This window comes from Cygnus olor, chromosome 7, assembly GCF_009769625.2.
Source record: "Cygnus olor isolate bCygOlo1 chromosome 7, bCygOlo1.pri.v2, whole genome shotgun sequence".
In the NCBI taxonomy this organism is placed as follows: domain Eukaryota; kingdom Metazoa; phylum Chordata; class Aves; order Anseriformes; family Anatidae; genus Cygnus; species Cygnus olor.
This window is the reverse complement of record NC_049175.1, coordinates 20,814,604-20,834,659: the sequence shown is the minus strand read 5'-3', so window position 1 is coordinate 20,834,659 and position 20,056 is coordinate 20,814,604. Positions and strand designations below refer to the sequence as shown.

Genomic DNA, 20,056 nt, shown 5'->3' with positions numbered 1-20,056 from the left:
TAAAAGCAGTGTTGCATAATAATTTGAAACAAGTATATACCTTGCTGTCCAGAAATCAGTCTTTCAACTCCTTTAATGATTTTGTGCCTATGGCCATAAGCATTAATTCCAATTTCCTTCAATTCTTTGTGTCCCATTTCAACCAACACATCCAGTGTTATCTAGAATGAGAGCAACATCTGTATTCGTACAACAGCATAAGCAGAACAGCACAGCTGCCAATGACAGTAAAAAATATACCTCAAAAATTGAGGCAAAGGTATAAAAAAAAGAATACACACGCTGGAGACTTTAGTATATTATTCTTGTCCTTGGCTTTGACTCAACTACTTTCTCCAAACTTTTGTCTTCAAATAAATATGCTACAAACTACAACTGAGCAACTGGTATTGCTAGCAAGGATCATGTTTCTGATCGGGAAATAAACAGAAATTACCCATCGACACCAACTACTTATTTAACTTCACTGCTTATACCACTGAAAGGAAACATGCCTATACTCTCAAACCGATACAGGCACTTGTCCCCGTTGTTTTTTTTTTAAAATAAGGATAGGTATTACATATGTTAATATACATATGCATTATATAGATAAATAAAAAAAACAGAGTTACAACCTTTTCCTTCCTTCTATTTCAAGTTGAAGCATTGACTCATTTTAAATTTCTCATTACACTATTCCAACCGGTCAGTATTTATTCCCTTGCTTTCTAGGTGAGCATTGGGACATAAATGTGTCTACTTACCTGTTCTCTCTCAAATATGTCAATAAGATGTTCGAGGCCAAGGTTCCGCACAAACTGATTTATGCTAAAATCTACACCTGAAACTGGATATGAAGAAAAACTCAGAACATATATTCGTGTATGTATTATATAAGTATACACATCTTGCGCTGTCTGTGGCAATAATGGGAGATACAGAAATTCCTGGTCTTGTGAAGATTGGAAATAAATATTTGTGTCACTAACCAATGGTACTAACACTAACATCTGTGCACATACATACAGTGTGTATGCATACCTCTACGAGATAAGCAACTAACTAGCTACCACAAACGCATGCTAAAACAACAAATATTTTCAGAACTAACATGCTGTAGAAGTAACCATTTCAGCATATCTGATTTGACAGTAACCTCTTGGAAACTGGATCAAGTTTGTAGTAAAACACAGCTTGGTATGGAGCCAAGCTTCATCTGACTTCTCTTTTAAAACACAATTCACCATTTTGAGTCTGTTCAGAGGAAAAGGAGCCTTTTTTTTTTTTTTTTTAAGATCTTCTGGAAGGGGAAAGTACTAAAAATCTTGTACAAGATTTCAGACATCTGCTCTTCGTTAATGACATCTTAAGGAATAGGGATATTGTATACTGTAAGTCACAGTAACTGTATGTATCTATGGGAAACTTCACACACACATTTTTTCTATTATATGGTAGAAACTAAGCCTCACCTTCTTTTTTCTCCAGAACAGTAGCTCCCTCTGAGCTGTTTGTACCAACAACAGATGGAAGTTCAGAAAAACTACCAGACAAATTGTCAAGACTACTTGCAGCAGACAGACTGGATGGACTGGATGGAACAGAAGACAGGGAATCAGCTGTAGAGCCCGTAGTCTGAGACACACTTATAACCTGAGGTTTGTAGCAAGATGGTAAGGCAGAAGGAGGCATTGCTGCTGTCAATAATGCGCTGACATCGTCTGCCTAAATATGAGAAGACAATTTATTAAAACATAGGAACATTTTTACACAGTTGTTTTTCCTAGAATGCATTATAATTATTCCAGACTTATTCCTAACTATACTGAAATATAGATAACTGCATACTGGAACACGTATGCATTTTACAATGCAGTTTGCAAACAGCCTTTTGTGCTAATAGCACGGATGAAATTGTAAAATGTTTAAAAATACAAACTGTAATAAGATAAACAGTTATGACTTCAATATTTCTTAAAACAAAAACCTTAGGGACAGCTAAACAAGATCCATTTTCTAGGAAAATCCAGCAAAAGTTTCTACTGCCAACCAGAATTTACGAAATAAAACAGAGTTACTCGAGTGTAGCTTTGGATTGTATTATAATATTTGGGGGGAAAAAACACATCAAGAACTTAACCACCAGATAGTTTCCTAAATTTATGTTGCTACAAGGTTTGCTTACATTTGATTGCCACAACTTCTGTATTTGTCAAAATCTAAGTACTGAATTAAGAGCATCAACCTATAAGTACAAACTCCTTTTGTGTTTTTTTCTCTCCACTCCATTTTGAAATAAGTCTTGAACAAGATATCTAAAGGATTAAGAAGGCTCTACTGACTTTCCCCTACCAGGTACATATAAAATCAGAAAACCCACAGCATTTTAAACCCTGCAGAAATTCCCCCATTAGTGTATTTTAAGCTGCCACAAGCAGAAGGTAAATACAGATTCCCCAAAAAGAGCCCCATGACTTACTGTGACCAGGTCTAAAGGTGTTTGTCCTTCCTGGTTTTTCAGCGTAGGATCAGCCCCATGTGCCAGTAACAGGGCACAAAGCTGTGTCCTTCCTTTCTGGGCTGCTTCATGCAAAGGTGTGAAAGCCCATTTGTCCGTAGCATTCACACATGCGTTATACTTTATAAGTAAAGCTGCTACATCTACATGCTGAAAAATAAAGCCACCTGTTAAATTCCAAGGTAATACAGTGTATTAAGCTAACTCAGAACTTTTATTGATACTTCTCTGTAATCATCATTCTGAATTTTTATTGGAATGCATTTACTATAAAAAGAAGTTTTAAAACAAGGTGTTTTCTTCCAGACTTATTTTATTATATTCCAATAAAAAAAAAGTTAAGATTTCTTCTCTTGCAAAAAAGAAGAGACTACAACAGAATTCCAAGCCCAGGGGAACCTAAGGGAAAAGCGCCTGAATTCAAATTTCTGGTTTGGAAAGTACTCCAGCTGCTTTGCTTGAAGACTTGATCCAAACACAAAGATCCCGATACACAACTATTGTCTCAACATCAGCCAGAGAAGAGAAAGTAAGATCTTGTTGATAAGATCTAATCAGCACAGGTATGGAAATACGTTTTGTGGAACACCTTTCAGTCTGCTGGCCTTGCAAGCGTTCATGTTCAGAAAACTCAGCTCTGGCAATTCAGACCGTTACTTTACAAATTCAAAGAAGCCCTCACTTATAACAATGAGCTTATTACGATTGAATTACTTTTTTGCAAAGAAGATTATATTACAACTTGATAGCAAAAGCTTTCTGGAGAGTATTGGCTCTCAATATGCTGTCAAATTGGCTGTCAATTGGCTGTCAATATGCTGTCAAAGAATTGTATTTTTTTTTTTTTTAGTAAAATAAATCATATGAAAGTCCAAGACATTTACCCCATAAGATGCAGCATTATGCAGAGGAATCAAACCTCCTTTATCCTGTGCATTCACATCTGCTCCATGCTGTAACAGGTACTCTGCAACCTCCAAATTGTTGTAACCAGCTGGAAGGTTTGATAAGGACAGAATAAATACAATAAACCTTTAAAAACTCCTTCAACAAGCTACAGAGAAATTAGAATTGACTTAAATTGCTTTAAAGTTACTATGTTGTTCCCACTGAAAACAGTTCATTATCTATCAGTGAAGACAGCTTCACCCTATTTAAGAGTATCTGATTTTAAAAACTCTGTCAATAAGCAATAAAAGACACTCTTGGGCTAGAGAGAACTGGAAACATATGCATAAAATACTAAATTAAGGACTTTTTTTCTAAATAAAAAAAGAAATACATATTCCTCTAGCTTGAGGCTAAACTTTTAAGCTTGCTTACACATAGTAAGCTCACACAATAACTACAAATAACTCCAAACCAATCAGTTAAACGAAACGCTGACCTGCTAAATGTAGTGGTGTTGAATGCCGTCCTTGTGTGTCCCGACAGTTGACATTGTCAGGTGAACACAGCTTTTTAACCCGGGCCAAACAACCTTTCTTAGCAGCATCTAGTAGCGCTGCATCTCCTCTAAGTAGGTCCTGAATATCAGTATCACCATCTTTAACAAGGTCTAAAGGAGTATTTCCATCTCTGTTTTTCTTTGTGGGGTCAGCTCCATGCTGTGCACATCAAAACCAGATGGTAAGTACATAAACAGAATAAACATTTTGCATCTTAGGTATTTTATGCCTTATTGAACAATTATTCTGACATACACTTGACTCTTTCAGAGAGCCTTCCACACATTGTGATAAAGAACAACATACTTGCAAATAGCATTCCTTCTACTGAAAATGTTTACCTACGGTCATTTAGAAACCACAAGCCAACTTCTCAAAGAAGTACAATCATATTTCAGGCTCAACAGAAAATAAGAGAAAGTAATCTCCCCCAGCATGCATAATACCTGTAATAGGAGTTTGCATATCTCATATTTTCCTTTCGCTGCAGCTTCATGCAAGGGAGTGAATTTCCACAAGTCAGCTACATTGACAACTGCACCATGTTTAACGAGCAGTTCTGCAACTTCATAATGACCATATGAACAAGCATTATGTAAAGGGACGAGTCCGCTGGAAAAAAATGTTTAAAAGTTACCTTAAAAATTAAAATCTTTTTTCACAAAGAGATACAAACCTAAAACACAATGTACCTTAAACCATAACCCTTCCCCCTCCCTTTTTTAATTTAGATTTTCCACTGTAGTCTAATACAGCAGGAATATCTGCTGCCAAAGTAGTATAAATGCCATCAGCAGTAGCACTGAAGAAAGCTAAAAACACAAGGTATAAAATTTTTAACAATCTACTCTCAAGTACTGCAAAAATGTTTTTCTGGATATTCTGAACAGTTTCACTGTAACAGACCTGTCCCTGAGAACAAATAAGCATCTGAAGAAAAACGGGATGCATATCAGCTAGCAATAATCAGAGCTGACAGATACCATCAGTTACAATTGCCATGAAAATATATAATAAATTTGAGTATTTACCCCTTATCTTTTGCATGCACATCAGCTCCATGCTGAAGAAGATATTCAACAACAGATACCCTATTATATCCAGCTGCAAAATGAAGTGGTGTAGACTGACGGCCTTCAATATCCCTGCAGTTCACACTTTGAACCGTACATAGTTTCTGTGAAACCCAACAGACAAAATATACATCACTATACGTAATGTAGGAACACTTTTTGTAATAAATGTTGTTATACATCTGATTTTGAAAAATAGTTCCATTAAAATTTATTTTTACATAACAACTTTACTTTTCATAGGTTGTATCCCATGAAAAAACAATTACCCCCTCCTCCCAAATCCACGCCTGTGACTTATTTCCAGTTTTTATGTAAGAACAGAATACAGCTTTTAGGAGGTGGTGAACATTACATTTTGACCTAAAACCTTTGTATTGCACAAAACTACAGATGACAAGAATCGTAACTCTAAAACAGTCAGTAAAGGGCTGTTGATCTGCTTATTTTTAGAAATTATAGTTTGGCATGTAATTCCCAATTATTTTTAGGACAGCTTTAAGCTTACTTTTACAGTATCCACATCTCCAGCTTTTGCAGCCTCCAGCAATTGTCGATCTGCATCTGAATTACCTAATGGGATACCTTCTGCAAAATAAATGAAGTTGTATGACCTAACTGTAACTTGAAAGAATTTAAGACAGGAAATCATTTCTGCATTTCATGAATTTAAGAGAAATCAAGGATTTTATGAAAAAAGTTAGTTAGTGACAATTTTTTTTAGAATTATTACAATTTTTTCTTTTTTAAAGATGTACAACCATAGCTATTATCTAACAGTATTCAAAAAGTTGCCTGTAGCAACATGCTTCCTACCCACATAGGAGTATTGTGGAACCAATTAAGCATTCTGTTTCAGAATCAGACTATCACAAGAAGCTTACCTGTGTGTACAAAAACTAAACCTTACTCATGAAAATCTATATACCCCGCTGCCTCTGCTCACAAATGCACAGCAACTACTTCTTTGAAACTCATTTTCTACATAGAAGATTCTACCCTCCCTACGTCAGGACTTTTACAAAAGTAATTCCAGGTGGCTATAGCATTAAACATTCTGAACACCTCTGAAAATCTGCACCTGAACACTAGAGATTAAATGGAATCATTAACCCTACTTATAAGCAGGACCTTTTCATGTGCATGTGGTTACAGAATAAGAACTGCACAAACCAAACCAGTTTTTATCTACTGTAGAAAGTACTTTTTTTTTTGCGTTCACTATTATTCCTTGCAGCACTTGAAATGGCAAGTTAAATTCACATTGCTTCCTAAGTACATCTTGAATAAATCGATTGTACCTTGTAGTAGCTGTTGCACACTTTCAGTCCCCATCTGTAAAGCTGTAAAGCCCTGCAGAGAGACAATGGAAGGATCACATCCAGAACTCAACAGCAACCTGCACGTCTGAAGGTGACCACAATGTGCCGCTCTGTGAAGAGAGGTCTGCCCAAGATTATCCAATGCATTAACCTAAAAATAAAACAGAACCTTGAGAATGTGTTATTAAGATTTTTTTTCTAACATCGTTTTTATTGTATTTTTTCATTACAGCCTGGGAGAACTTCATATGTATTCTTCTTAATTTGATTAGAACAACATTTTCAGCATATTTTCAAAGGCCACAACATTTCAGAAGATAACATTAAAATATAAGCTGTTCATAAGGTTATAAATGCATTTACTGAGGAAAAATAGCCTTCTTTTAGGAATCATGTGAATGATTCACAGTGTGAACAAACACTTACAGCAGTTTTACCACATACAGATGTAGTCCAAAATTTTGCTCATGGCAACAGACAACCTTTGTGCCAGTATGTAAAATGGCTTTTGCCTATATTGGCTAAACAGTAGTCTTTCAGATTAAAGACTTCACATGTGTTGCAATCAAGGTAACCAAGATGCATTTAACAATTTAAAATTATGTACCCAAAGGTTACTTGTATTCCATACTGTTCCACGGATTTTGATCACCACTCTATGAAGTTCACAGCAGTCAGGCTGTATCCAAATTTCCATAAGGAAAAGCTTCAACTCCTAATTTAGCCAATTCAAGCCCAAAATTACAGAGCATGACAGAGTATCTGCTTTCTACATTCTCTTTTTTTAATGCACACAACATCACAAAGTCTACCTGTTTTACAGTCCAGACTAACCTCTTGTTCATGGATTTTTATTTAAAAAAAAGCAGAGTATTATTGCTACTGGACAATAAGGCACATAACATGCTCTGTGAGTTTTCAGTTAACAGTGAAAAGAACTATATCCACGCAACTTATAAAATAGGAATAAAGACAATGCCTCAATGTGCAGGGCTGTACTGACGGATTGATTGGTGGTCTGTGTCTTAAGTGTATAAATATATAAACTTTCAAAACAAATTGGAGAGCAGAGTAGACACTTTACTAAATTATTCTCATGCTATGAAAACCTATACAAAAGTTAAACCTAAGCAAAAGGTATGAACAGTAACTTGTACCTTAGCTTCATGTTTCACAACTACTTCGACAACATCATTATGAGCTTTTTCTGAAGCCACGTGCAGAGGAGTCAAGAAGCTTTAAAAAAACAGAAGAGTAATTTAAAATGTATTTTTCAAAATCTTCTAAACAAACAGAAGCATTCATTCGTAACCACTCACTCTTTTGTTTTTTCATTGATGTTGGCTCCTTTCCTCAGTAGCAATTCACACACTTGTTTTCGCTTCGGATATGGAGATGCAGCAGCACAGTGCTGAAAAACACATTAAAAAAATTTAGCATTAATAACTAGCTAGCAACATAAGGTTTTACTACTTGTTAGTCAGCTGGCAGTAAAGAGTTGGTTGTGCGCAAGGGCAACAGAAAAAGAAATGATAATTCTCTTTATAATTCAAGAGATTCCACATGGGCTCTGGTATTTTCCAAAATTCCCTCTTCACTAATTGCTAGAAAGCAAAGTTTTACAAACAAAGCTAACGTGTAACTTGGTGTTGCTAAAAATTAGATTACTATATGGAAAAGAAAAAAAATAATAATTTAGATAACTTACAAAAAACAGGCAATTTATTAGTCTTAACATTAACCTTAAACAACTTTTTTTTTTTAACTGGACACTTCATGTTCCAGGTTGGTCAGAATGACACTGTTTGACAATGAAACCACGAGTTCTAAACTATTTCCTACTATATTTAGGCCAGTCACAATACATACAAAATAATTAATAAATCCTGAAGCGTTACCAATGCTGTCTCATGTGTTTGAGGGTGCTTGAAGTTCACTGTCTCCAAAGAAAGATGTTTCTTTATACGAGCTACATCTGATTCTCTTGCAGCCTGTAGCAAGGAGTGACCTTTGAATTCATCTTTGAAAAGAAATAAATACATAACAGGATGTTACATTCCTTAACTCTACAAGGATCAAGAATATTGATTGTTTCAGATAAAACATTCATTTCATTCCTTGGTAGGACACTTAAGGGGCTTCTCCCCACATAGCAGACCATGGTGCAAAAATTTCAACTCAGACTTAAAGCTTCTATACCACTTGACAGAATTTACTAGCTAAGTTAAAACATAACAAGAATGCACTTTGTTTCCAGTCCAAAGCTAGAAAAATCCACGCTGGCTGAACAAGATCTATTTCACTCACCACTGTTCTAGGTTCCACTCTTTGCATATGTACCAGTCAAAGGATAACTTTACTTGTTACCTCTCTTTGGAAAACCATTTCTAGTTGCCAGTGTGAAAATAATTGATAAATACTACATTTGACTTCAATGTACCGCAGAAAGTTACTATTTGTCCACTCTAAGACGGAATAAGGGCATTCTTCTCAACCCATTTAGTACGCTGGACAGAATCAATGCCTTTCATTAATTTCTTTGAACTTTTGGTGATTGTGGCATACTGAAAACACATTCCACGTTTTAAACAATTCTGTTTTTTCTTTCTTCCAACAAACTATAGTGGAATAAAAAAATGACTATTTCAACAGCCTTGATGCAATGACAGGATTACGTGTGGAAAACAAAAGCACACTGGCGAGGTTGTGAGGGAAACTGCGTTCAGCGAAGCTATAAAAACCACCACAACCACTTGACTGTAAAACTGACCATACAATTATTGTAAATACCTACGTACAGAATTATAAAATCATAGAATGGCTTGGGTTGGAAAGGACCTTAAAGCCCACCGAGTTCCAAGCCCTCTGCCATGGGAAGAGACACCTTCCACTAGATCACGCTGCCCAAAGCCCCATCCAACCTGGCCTTGAACACCTCCAGGGATGGGGCATCCAGCTTCTCCGGACAACTTGTTCCTGTGCCTCACCACCCTCTGAGTAAAGAATTTCCACCTAACATCTAATCTGTATCTCCTCTAGTTTAGAAGATCTAACAGTTGCAAATTATAAACAGTGAAATGTACTACCAAATATTGCCCAATTAACTTGTAAACTAAGCACTTTCCAGATCTCATTTCTGGCAGCTCACTGTGCAGGAAACCTCAGCACATATTACAATCTAAAACTGCAAAACTGATCTTACGTTATACTCACATGCTAATCGTTCTTTTAATTGGGGCGTTGGAGCCAAATCAATGGTGCTTTTGTTGTGACAATTCAACAGTGTTGGGTCAGCACCGTAACTTAACAAAAGAGAACAAACTTCCACCCTGTTCTTAGAAGCTGCTTCATGCAGAGGAGTGAATTGCCACAGATCCATTGCATTCACACATGCTCCATGCTTGAAAAGGAAAGGGGTAAAAAAAGATGCAACATCAAAAACAGATTATTAGAAAAAGGCTTCTGTCGTTCATTTCAATGCAGTAGACTGTTAAAATAAAAATCAAAGCTTGTATGCAAACTGTATCCAAGACATTCTCCAGACATTCATTTTCAATGTAACAGAATATTCCAGCATACTGCAGTTTTTAATCCTCTAGTGTCTCAAAGGTATTCACAGAAGCCAAAGGCAGGCTGGTCTCTAGACTTCCTTCTCTAAAAATCAGAGAGGAGCTCTGCTACAGGCCACATCTGATAAAGACCCTAATTCACCTGCTCTGAGTCACCTCTGGAAAAGCTCCTTTTTCTTGTTGCTCTAGAATAAGTCTACAGTGAACGCCTGTACTAAGATAAATACACCTTCTGTAAATACCCCTGAGTAATGACAGCCAAGATGTCTAACCAACAGACACTAGACACTCAAAGTCAATCTTGAATCAATACATTAAGTACAAGGTTCTGCAAGTAATACTCTTGGATATTTAACATCTACATAATTCTTCTCCAGGCACTGAGAGTTCTTTCTGTAAGCAAGTCTGACCAGACACGCTCATTCCCATTGCTCCTGTTAACACGGTAGTGCTAACAAAAAATAATTAAAGATTCACTGGAGCACAAATCCAATAGGAATTACAACTGTAGCCTAACAGTTAAGACATGCAGTAGTGGATAGGTAACTTTTTATGTCTAGTGCCACAGATGTAAAGATTCACTCTACAACTGGCCTGTGGAGCAAAAACAAAACACACAAAAAAAAACTGGCCCATGTAAAAAGTTGTTCTCCGTCTTTTTTATAAGCCCCCTTTAAGTACTAAAAATCCATTCATGGCACAGATTTTTGCAGGGCGCATCTTGAAGCCCCTGGTTTAATGCGCATCATACTTTATCTTTGAGTTTAACATAATCCAGATAAGCCAATTCAGTTCCAAGAGTTCATTTATATTATAAAAGCTGATTTACCTTTTCTTTGGGGTGAGGGGTATAACTGTGGGCAAGAATTTATGTTGTGATGCTCGTTCCCTCAAGAAACTGATTACATTTTAACGTTAAATTGTTCACAATCTTTATCAGTATTCTTTTTGAAAATCCCTTAATACCGTCTTCTGAAGTATTTTTTCTATTGTTTAATTCACAATGTTGTTCAGTTTTTGTTTTGTTTTTTCCCTTTCCCCCCTTTTTTTAATGAGTAAGAGTGGAAGGGTTGAGAGCAGTAGTACTTACTTGATGGTAAAACATTCAACTTTGAAGACGAGAGTTAAAAACTGAAAGCACATTTATAAGGGGAAAGCTTCCTCGCAAACAGAAGATTCTGCAGCTCTAGCTTGATAACCACTAACATGTAGAGCAAAAGGAATCCATTCTTCAAGTTTTGAAAACGAACGAAAAATATGCAACTTCCATCTATTGTAAACTGTTCTTATTTAATATTATCCAACCTATTTTTATTTTTTCAAAGACCAACCTTTACTAGAAGCTCTGTTACTTCATAATGACCATAGGAACAGGCATTGTGAAGTGGCACCAAATCTCTACATAGGAGAGAAAGGGGAAATTATCTTAGTACTCCTATTTCAATTCCAAACTATGCAAAATATCTAGAACAGTGCAAATAACACTACACTGCATCTCGAACATTTTATAAAAAGCGGCATCTGAGGTGTTTAAACGGAGTTGAGAGGAAATAAGAAACTGGGGAAGAACCCATAAAAACCCATCAGTATTTTTCGGAACACTAAACACTGAAAATGACCATAAGATGAGAAACTAATTGTACTGTCTGACTGCAAATAAAAGTGCTTTTCTGAGACTTGGAACCCTAATCAGTAAGGACTAACTGTAGTAGCCTTTCAGGAGTGACAGTCATTACTTCCTTCTTCAGTAAGGACGTTGCTGCAAGATTATCTTTTCCCTTGGAAACTAAAGGAGCCTTACTGGCTACCGTTTAAGTAACTGTACATTAAGTAATGTACAACATTCTGTAGTAACAGCAGAGCTGCCATGGTTTTAAAGCCAGCTTTATACTCTCACAAACTGAATGGTCTTGGAAGCAAGTGAGAAATTGCCCAAAATGAATTGTTTCACTGCAGGCTAGTAAGGGAGAAATGACAAAAGTGAATTCAAACACCAAATGGACACTTAAAGATGCCTGATAAGACAGCTATTTATGTAGTTGTGATCTCAGGAAAACTGAGAGGAAAGTTTGCTTTCCATAATCTTTAATGTACACAGATACACATTTTAAAAGTAAGTTTTTCATTATATTTTATGCAACTGTCAATAAACTCAGCACATCCATATGATATGATTGCTACATTTCCTGAGATAATAACCAAATACTTAAAAACGTAGTCCAAACATAACCTCTGGAAAACGGATCTTCAATTTTTAATTATTCTTAGCAAAAAAGTGTAGAAACTTAAATGTATGAAGAAAATTAAGACTGATTCAACATTTAAAATATTTGCTGACTCCTCAGTGATTTATTGAAGTATTTTATTTATAAAATAGACAAACTGAGGAGTGATACCTGAAAGCTAGCATATTCTGTGGTCAGCACAATTTAGATTTTACTGCTTTATAAGTCTTAAGACTCAACTTAATATTTTTGTCATGACAGAAAGATTAATGGTCTTGACTTAGAAATTCTATTACTATTCCTCACCTCAATTTTGGGAATTTCCTGTTCATTTTGAATAAAGGAAAAATGAACCTACCCCTTATCCTTAGCGTGTACATCAGCTCCATGTTGCAGTAACAGCTGTACTATTTTTACACGGTTATATCCAGCTGCTAAATGTAAAGGAGTAGACTGAAACAACAGAACATAGAAGTGATCAGTAACACAAAATCAAATTTCTTCCTTTTTTTTTTTTTCAAAACTTGTTAACAGGACTAATTACTGAAGTCCTTAAAATACTTGTAACACTAAAAAAAACACCAGAGGGCTTGAATCTGACATTTGGTAATTATTTTTATTCTTTATTGACTACTCTTACAGTCCTAATAACACAAATCCTGAATTTATTTCATTGTTAATATGCTCCGGGATTAAGGCCCTCTTAACAAATTTGAGTCCCACAATCCGTTTTTGTGTTTTGTCTATAAACTTTGCTGGGAAAAACTATGTCCCTTGCTAAAGGGGAACTACTAACATGGCCTTTACAAGGTATGTCTGATAAATGACAGGTTGTTTTTTTTTTTTTTTTTTTAAAAGTTCTCCCACTCCACAGACTAGCTTCTACTTGTTTCTAGCCGATGCATTCAAGAATACCAGTCAAGGCAGAGCTACAAATTAGCTAAGAAAAATCTTATCCTCTTCATTTACAAACCAATCAACCCAATGAGTTTGTGCAGTTCCAGGAGAATGAGTCTCACAATTATAAGCTGAGAAAATAGCGATGTATAGGTATTCCAGAAATCCCAGTATCTTACCACAAAGCCTTGCACAGAAAAATTTGTTTCAACAAAACTTAAGGGAAAGCGTACACATATTTAACAAGAAGAATAAGGATGCCAAAATTAGGTATTTAATAACCTGAAACTTTGGTAGTCTAGGGTATGATTTTTTTTTTTTTTAAATGGAGATTTTGAACGTTTTTAAGTAGTTCTTTAACAATACCACTACCAAAGTGATGAATAACCTCATTCTGAAACAGCAACAATAACTTGCTTTGGGTGTATGACAAGCAAGGGGCCTGCATGTATTTCTTCATAACTGTAAGAGTCTATGAAAAGACCTCCCTTCTTTATCACTGCAAATATGAAGGTCAAGCTGAAGTTCCAACTGAAAAGCTGTGTGTTTATTGCTCCCACATGGAAATACTTACATAGTCCTTTTAAGGTTTAAAAACAAACACCGGACAGGTACTAGAGATATACAATCTTTTTTCCCTACCTATATTAAACAAAATAGAATCTATGTTAAAACATTCTTAAAATCTGGTCAAAAAGTGTGAAACTAAGTTTTTAAATCAAATTTTAAACAAAAATACCTTTCTGCCATCACTCGCATGACAGTTAACATTTAATGGTGTAAGAAGAGACATCATCTTTTCTTCATTTCCACTCCTGAAAAACAAGATATGAAACAGGCATTCTTTTTGTTACAATTATTAGCAGCTTATGCTTTTATGTTTTTCCTTGTTATAATGTTCAGCAGCTCTGTTCTAAAGTTATATATTTACTTATGGATTGCCAGCATTAAGGGCAAAGCAAAAAAAAAAAAGTGTTTATGTAATTATCTTTGTTGTTTTATTCACAGAAACAGATAAAGCTGTGTATCTAGATGGAATGCCAGCTCATGAATAAACATATTCATAACATACAAAGCCCCATACAATTCTGAAAATAACTAAACCTCAGAAGTTTCCGTTAAAATGCATACCTGGCACTTTCTAAGAGTTCATCTTTCTTGTATTCACCTGGAAGACAAAAGCGAGTTTCTTTAGTTGTTAAATAAATATCCATACATGTTAAGTTTCCAAGTTGAAGTTTACTATTTATCATTGACTTCCAAAATTTGACAGTCCAGTTTTGAACCAGTACAATGAAGTATTTATCTAGAATGTATCGCATAAATGAGATAAGGCCATATAGGAATTTTCTAATTAGAATTATAAAACAGAGAAAAAGTAATACAGTATATTTGTAGTTTTTCTGTTTGTTTGTTTTTTGTCCCTCCCCACCCCTCCCCCCAACATTAAATTCATTGGAGCGTTATTAGTCAAAGTAATCTAAAAATTATCACTTACCAGTCAATACTGCTTTTGCGGATGGGTCTGCTAAATCCAAAGCTGTTCTTCCATCTGTGTTCCGGATGGTCGGTTCAGCACCATGCTGCAGCAATACTTCAAAATGCAAAAGGTTTTCATGAGAAAACAGTTCTACAAGACAACCCTTATGAGATATATTGTAAGCAGCAAACACAAAAAAATCCAGTTATCATTTCAAACTTCCCCTCTTAACTTCTTTATGTCAGAATTCCATAATACTACCCGTGAACAGTTTAACTAGTGAACCACATTTTATTAGAAAAGAGCAGAGAAGAATCGGAACAATCAGAAACTGGCAGGAGGCAACTTCAGTTGGAAAACTGAGACTGTCCCCCTTTCCTCCCCCCCAAAACAGTAGCTACTTCTCATTAGGTCCAGAGCACACTACTTCAAAATCATTAGAGACTATACCCTAAACAGTACACAGCAGTAGAAGGCTGTACATCTTCATCGACCTTGCACTGATATTGGGGACAAACCAACCAGGTTATATATACGCTACTCTCCAGATGTGCTCCTGAATAAATTATATTGGAGGAAATGACACAATCAAAAAACTAGTTTCTCAAACTCTCTACCTTTCTACCTCTTCCCACCTCTTAAGAATTACGTAGTCAAGAGACCTCATCAATATAACGTACTCAGCTTGTTTAAATTTAGTTCATATCCTTAGCTAATTTAACATGACTGCAATGTAAAGAGACAGAATGAATCCATTATTAAAAAACAGTTTTATTCTTCCCACTGCACTGTAAGTAACAGCAGAAGGCAATGTAAGAGTCTAGGCTGAAGCAGAAGAGAATCTAGCTCCATCCCATCACTAAGGCTTTTCCCCAATATGTCAACATGAATTAATATACTTAGGCAATTACCAAAAACAGATCTAAAAACTGTAGTTACTTTGTTCCTCATAAAACTGACATATGAATTTAAGCTTATACAAGATTTTTATTTTTAATCCTTATAAACTGACTGTTTCGTAGAATAAAAATGGTCTTTTATTTCACAGAATAAAAATGATTCTTGATTTTGTGGTAAAAAAAAACACAAACACAAACAAACACAAGTCAGTCACAGGAGAAGTGCAAGAAAATTACCAATGCAAACATCTGTCTTGCCCTTAATGGCAGCTTCGTGAAGGGGAGTGTAATTCCAATTGTCCCGAGCATTAGGATCTGCACCGTGCCGTAAGAGAAGATTGACAACTTCGGCATGTCCAAAAGAACAAGCGTTGTGAAGAGGAATAAGACCTCCATCATCTCGTGCGTGGACATTGGCACCACTTTGAAGTAAATATTCGACTACATCCTTCCGACCAAAACCTGGAAGAGAGAAAGAGCTTTGTCTCATCTGCCAAGGATGAAAGATGTTGGAGAAGAAAACTCCTTCTCCCACACACCCGTATTAAAACAAGATTTAACGATTTTCTCTCTGAATAAAAATCCAAACTGGCATTTCTTACAAAAGGAGCGTTTACATGGTAAAGCCATTTTTGAAAATCCCCGAATTATATTAAAATCAGTAGAAAAACAATATTCAAGATTTGAACAATTAGTATTTTGGTAGAACTCCCACGAGTCAACAGCTTCTTGAAGAACAGAAACCGGAACACTGACAACAAAACCTCTTTTTCAGTCATTTTACGTGGTAATTAAAGCTAACAATATTTTGTATAACACTGCCAACCTGCAGCCAGTTTGCAGAAGGACCAATAGATGAGCTTAGGGAATAGGAGTGGTGAGTGGTTACAAGCCAATGCATATATGATTTATATTTTAAATTATTTAAATTAAAAAAAAAAAATCACATAGCATGAAAATTATTTTACATTACTTTTTTATAAAAAACAAGCAAGCACAGCACTGCTTACAAGTTAAAACCATCAGCATGGCTATCTGCTTTCTGAAGATTAATTAACATAATGCACACACAGTTGCCATCTTTGAAACGATCACTTAAGAAAATCCTTCGGAAGGTAAAAAAGTTTATCTGAGACCGACCATACTCCATAGATGAAATATATTATAGAAATGCACAACCGTAACTGAAAGATGTCCATAAAGTCTATTTTAAGTGATCCCTAATCTGACTATGAATATTCGATTGTGACCGAAACACAAAAACGCTCTCACGCATTCTGAGGCAATTTTACGATCCTGTCATTCAAGTTACTGGACAGCAAAAAATATGCTGATTTTGGGCTAGAAACGTATTCTAAATAAGGTAATTGCTGTTCCAAGCCAATTCTATGGCTACTAATATTTAACTTCATCTGTATCTCACACATTTATATAACAGCAAATATTGCAGTATCTCAAACTATTACCAAACGTATCCATGTTTTCTTCAGTACCTTTACAAGAAGCCAGCACGACTTAGGAATTCTGCTTATAGCTACCGTGCCTATACACCTGTGTTCTAAAGGACGCTGCCTGAAACATTCCCTCAAAGGCTTCACGAAGGCCTGCTTGGGTCTTGGGGACTGCGAGCACAGGCAAGAGCCATATATTGGTATGTATCAGACTTGTGCCAAGTACCTGCTGGGAAACGTCCCATGCATGCCAGACTCCTGTGCTTTAAATACCTGAGTTACAAACCGTTTTCCTGAAGAGGTCAAGAACTGGTGGGGGATGTCTCCTCACTTGAGCTTCATCTCAAACCAAATAATCCTCCAGCTGCAAACGCCAGTGTACTCTGAGCTAGTGAATTTGAACTTGAACTTTGGCCATCATCCAACCACCCTCAGCAGGTAGACAGAGGACAAGGCAAGCAGAACCTAGAAATTATGTTTATTCCTGACAACTACACAGCATTTCAATAACAAAATCACTGAAGCATGTTTTAGTTACAACTGAACTTTTTGGCTTTAGTTTTGTTGCAACCAAACACTCTCACAGCGTGTTCTTCAATAAACCTAACTATTCGGTTGACCCTTCTCACAGACTGACAGCAGCTGAAATCCCGGACCACGAAGCACTTTCACTTCCGCTGCTAACAGCTCAAAAAACAAATATTGCAATTTAAAACCATTTCTGGAATCTGCAATCCTATTCTTTTCATTGTTCAAAGTCTACAAACGTAATCAGCTAGCCATGCCGAGAGGAGATTCTGTAGGGAAGCTGTACGTGCCAAAGGCAGGCCACGAACGCATCTTTCCTCCTCCTCCCTCAAACATTCCCCACGTGCCCCATGAAGTTCTCATCGTTATAAAAGAGATTTGTGATACTTTCTAACCTCAGAATGAACTCCAAAGTACAGCAACAGGCACAATACCGTACTGGTGATGTGTTTCGATTCTTCAGAATACATTCTTAGTTACGCCAACCTCAGCATGCTAGCACCTTAACCTCTGAAGAGCCACATCCTGTACGTCAGATTCACTGTTCGCTCTGAGTGTTACGGTTACTGTATTATAATCAACAGAAGGCACCTGGCCTGTCCTAATGGAGAACAGGAGGTCAGCACACTTAGGTGCGCACTGGGTCAGACCTGCAAGCCGTGCAAAACCAATTTATCTGCACGGGCACAGTAAGCCATATTCACAGCACACGAATGCCTATTTCTGCTGCCCCACAAAATTAGTACCTATACAATATATACCCATGCAGACAAATCACTTACGTATTAAACTATACGTAGCATATTTTACTATTCTTAAATCTAGCTTTCATAACTAGATATCGTAAGTACTCTTATTTTTCTTACATAGGTTCTCTTAAATTTTTCCTGCATCTTCAAAAATTCCAGAAATTTCTAGGCTGAATGCATAATGAAAATTTGCTAAATTCTTACAGTATCTATTCAGAGTAGACTTTTCACAAGTGCCACAGTCCTGCAAACACATTTTCAAAGCTGCTATTTGATAACAGACTGCTTGGTATCTTCTTTTGGTACCCAAAGAACGTTTTCCAGAAACCGCTTTAGCTATGTTAGAAAAGTCTCTGATCCAACTTTCTGTCTAGAAGTTACAAGTCTGGGGGATAAACATCACTCATTCTTGTGCAGAATGCGTTCCTGTCGCTCACAGCTGTGGTGTATAGCCACCATTTTGAATACAGCCACCAGCCTGAGCAGGAATCGATACCAATATGGACAACGAGCTGCGGTAAGCCTCCCTACCAGTGAGGAGAACTCACCTGGGAGCCCTCTGGTTAGCACATCGGTTCAATCAGACAATTCATGAGCTACCCATAGCTTCTCTCAGTGCAAAGCCAGCATCCAATTGAAATACACCCCCAAAAAGGACAGCAACATCTCCAAACTACCTGCTGTTATTTTAATGTTGAGATGGGATCACCTGCATCAGACCAATTTCTGTAACTGCACTTCAGCAAGGAGCACGCAGCAGGGACTCCTCACTGCTCCGGGGAAGCATTTGTACAAGAGGGCACCACAAATGGAAACAGAAGTATTTTCCACAGGATGTATGTGTACAGAGGAGGCGGCCAAACTCTGTACAATGGCCTCTCCTGCTTTCACTGTGAGTGGAGAGAGAGGACAGCCCGTGCTGACGCAGGCAGGAGCCACTGCCGACAGAAACAGTTCCTCTTTGCTGTTAGTCCACTGCTGCAAGAACGGTTTTAATACTTAAAAAAAAATTTTAATGTCATTTCTAAATTTTTTTGTGTCTCTCAAGCTCCCACCAGAATACCAACTAAACGGAATCACAGCTTGCTCCTGTGCAAGATAACCAATCTAATTATCACAAACACTATTTCTTACTGCAAAGTAGCAGAGCTACCAGGGGCCCTCAGCTGCCTCCCTTCTCCCACCTACATCAGCTGAGCAGCTCACTGCACTTGTTCCTCTGAAAAGTTACAAACTTTTAATTGACAAATACTCGATATTAATCACCACAGAAACTTGCCTGTGCATCTGTATAGATAATGTCATAATTGACATTCACTTAATTCTGACAGGATAAGCTACACAAACAACTGAGCTCTCATTCTTCTCCACTGACACTGCCCCAGCTGTCTGTGGGTTTTTTTTGGATGAATTTTATCTTGCAGGAAGGGCATTTTGGTATTGATAAGTCCCCAAAACATTATGATACTGTCAGTTTGACAATACACTGCTGACGATGAAAGGGATTGACTGCCCTCGAGTAAACACACGCAGCTAATGGTGAGAGAATATTGAGCCCACCATGTTGCAAAGGCTGGTGGGCTGCTGTGTGCTACAAAAACCCAGAGAGCAATCAAGACCCCAATATGTATTACTTCTAATAAAGACAAGCTCTCCCAGGGAAAACTTTTTTTTTTTTTTTTAAAGAAGAAAGGTATTTTAAAAGTCTCCTATACAAAATGACACGTGTAAAATGAAACACTTTTTCTCTTTAAGTTGCTAGGTAAGGGAAAAAAGGTCCGGGCAAAGTCATTAAAAACGAAACCCAAGTTCAGGTCCCAGATTGCCCCAAAAAGAGGAAAAAAAGCAGTAAGAAAACTATCTTCACAGTTCTGCTCCACCTCTTCCATAAAACAAAGTCTTGTAACTGAATGAA

General features: G+C 36.7%; 1 protein-coding gene across 2 annotated transcripts in view; it reads right to left on the bottom strand.

Annotated features, from left to right (window-relative positions):
- The window catches only part of TNKS2 (tankyrase 2), an 80,364-nt gene that overhangs the window by 8,011 nt on the left and 52,297 nt on the right, over positions 1–20,056 (bottom strand). For both annotated transcript variants that reach the window (XM_040563168.1, XM_040563167.1), the window contains 20 exons: positions 15,651–15,875; positions 14,533–14,628; positions 14,166–14,202; positions 13,774–13,849; positions 12,496–12,590; positions 11,244–11,310; positions 9,557–9,743; positions 8,242–8,363; positions 7,663–7,754; positions 7,501–7,579; positions 6,323–6,494; positions 5,530–5,609; positions 4,980–5,125; positions 4,395–4,560; positions 3,888–4,107; positions 3,385–3,494; positions 2,462–2,650; positions 1,455–1,707; positions 747–829; positions 41–161 (listed from right to left, as the gene is read on the bottom strand). In XM_040563168.1, coding sequence (XP_040419102.1) covers positions 41–161; positions 747–829; positions 1,455–1,707; positions 2,462–2,650; positions 3,385–3,494; positions 3,888–4,107; positions 4,395–4,560; positions 4,980–5,125; positions 5,530–5,609; positions 6,323–6,494; positions 7,501–7,579; positions 7,663–7,754; positions 8,242–8,363; positions 9,557–9,743; positions 11,244–11,310; positions 12,496–12,590; positions 13,774–13,849; positions 14,166–14,202; positions 14,533–14,628; positions 15,651–15,875 — 2,616 coding nt within the window. The remainder of the gene's footprint in view (positions 1–40; positions 162–746; positions 830–1,454; positions 1,708–2,461; positions 2,651–3,384; positions 3,495–3,887; positions 4,108–4,394; positions 4,561–4,979; positions 5,126–5,529; positions 5,610–6,322; positions 6,495–7,500; positions 7,580–7,662; positions 7,755–8,241; positions 8,364–9,556; positions 9,744–11,243; positions 11,311–12,495; positions 12,591–13,773; positions 13,850–14,165; positions 14,203–14,532; positions 14,629–15,650; positions 15,876–20,056) is intronic.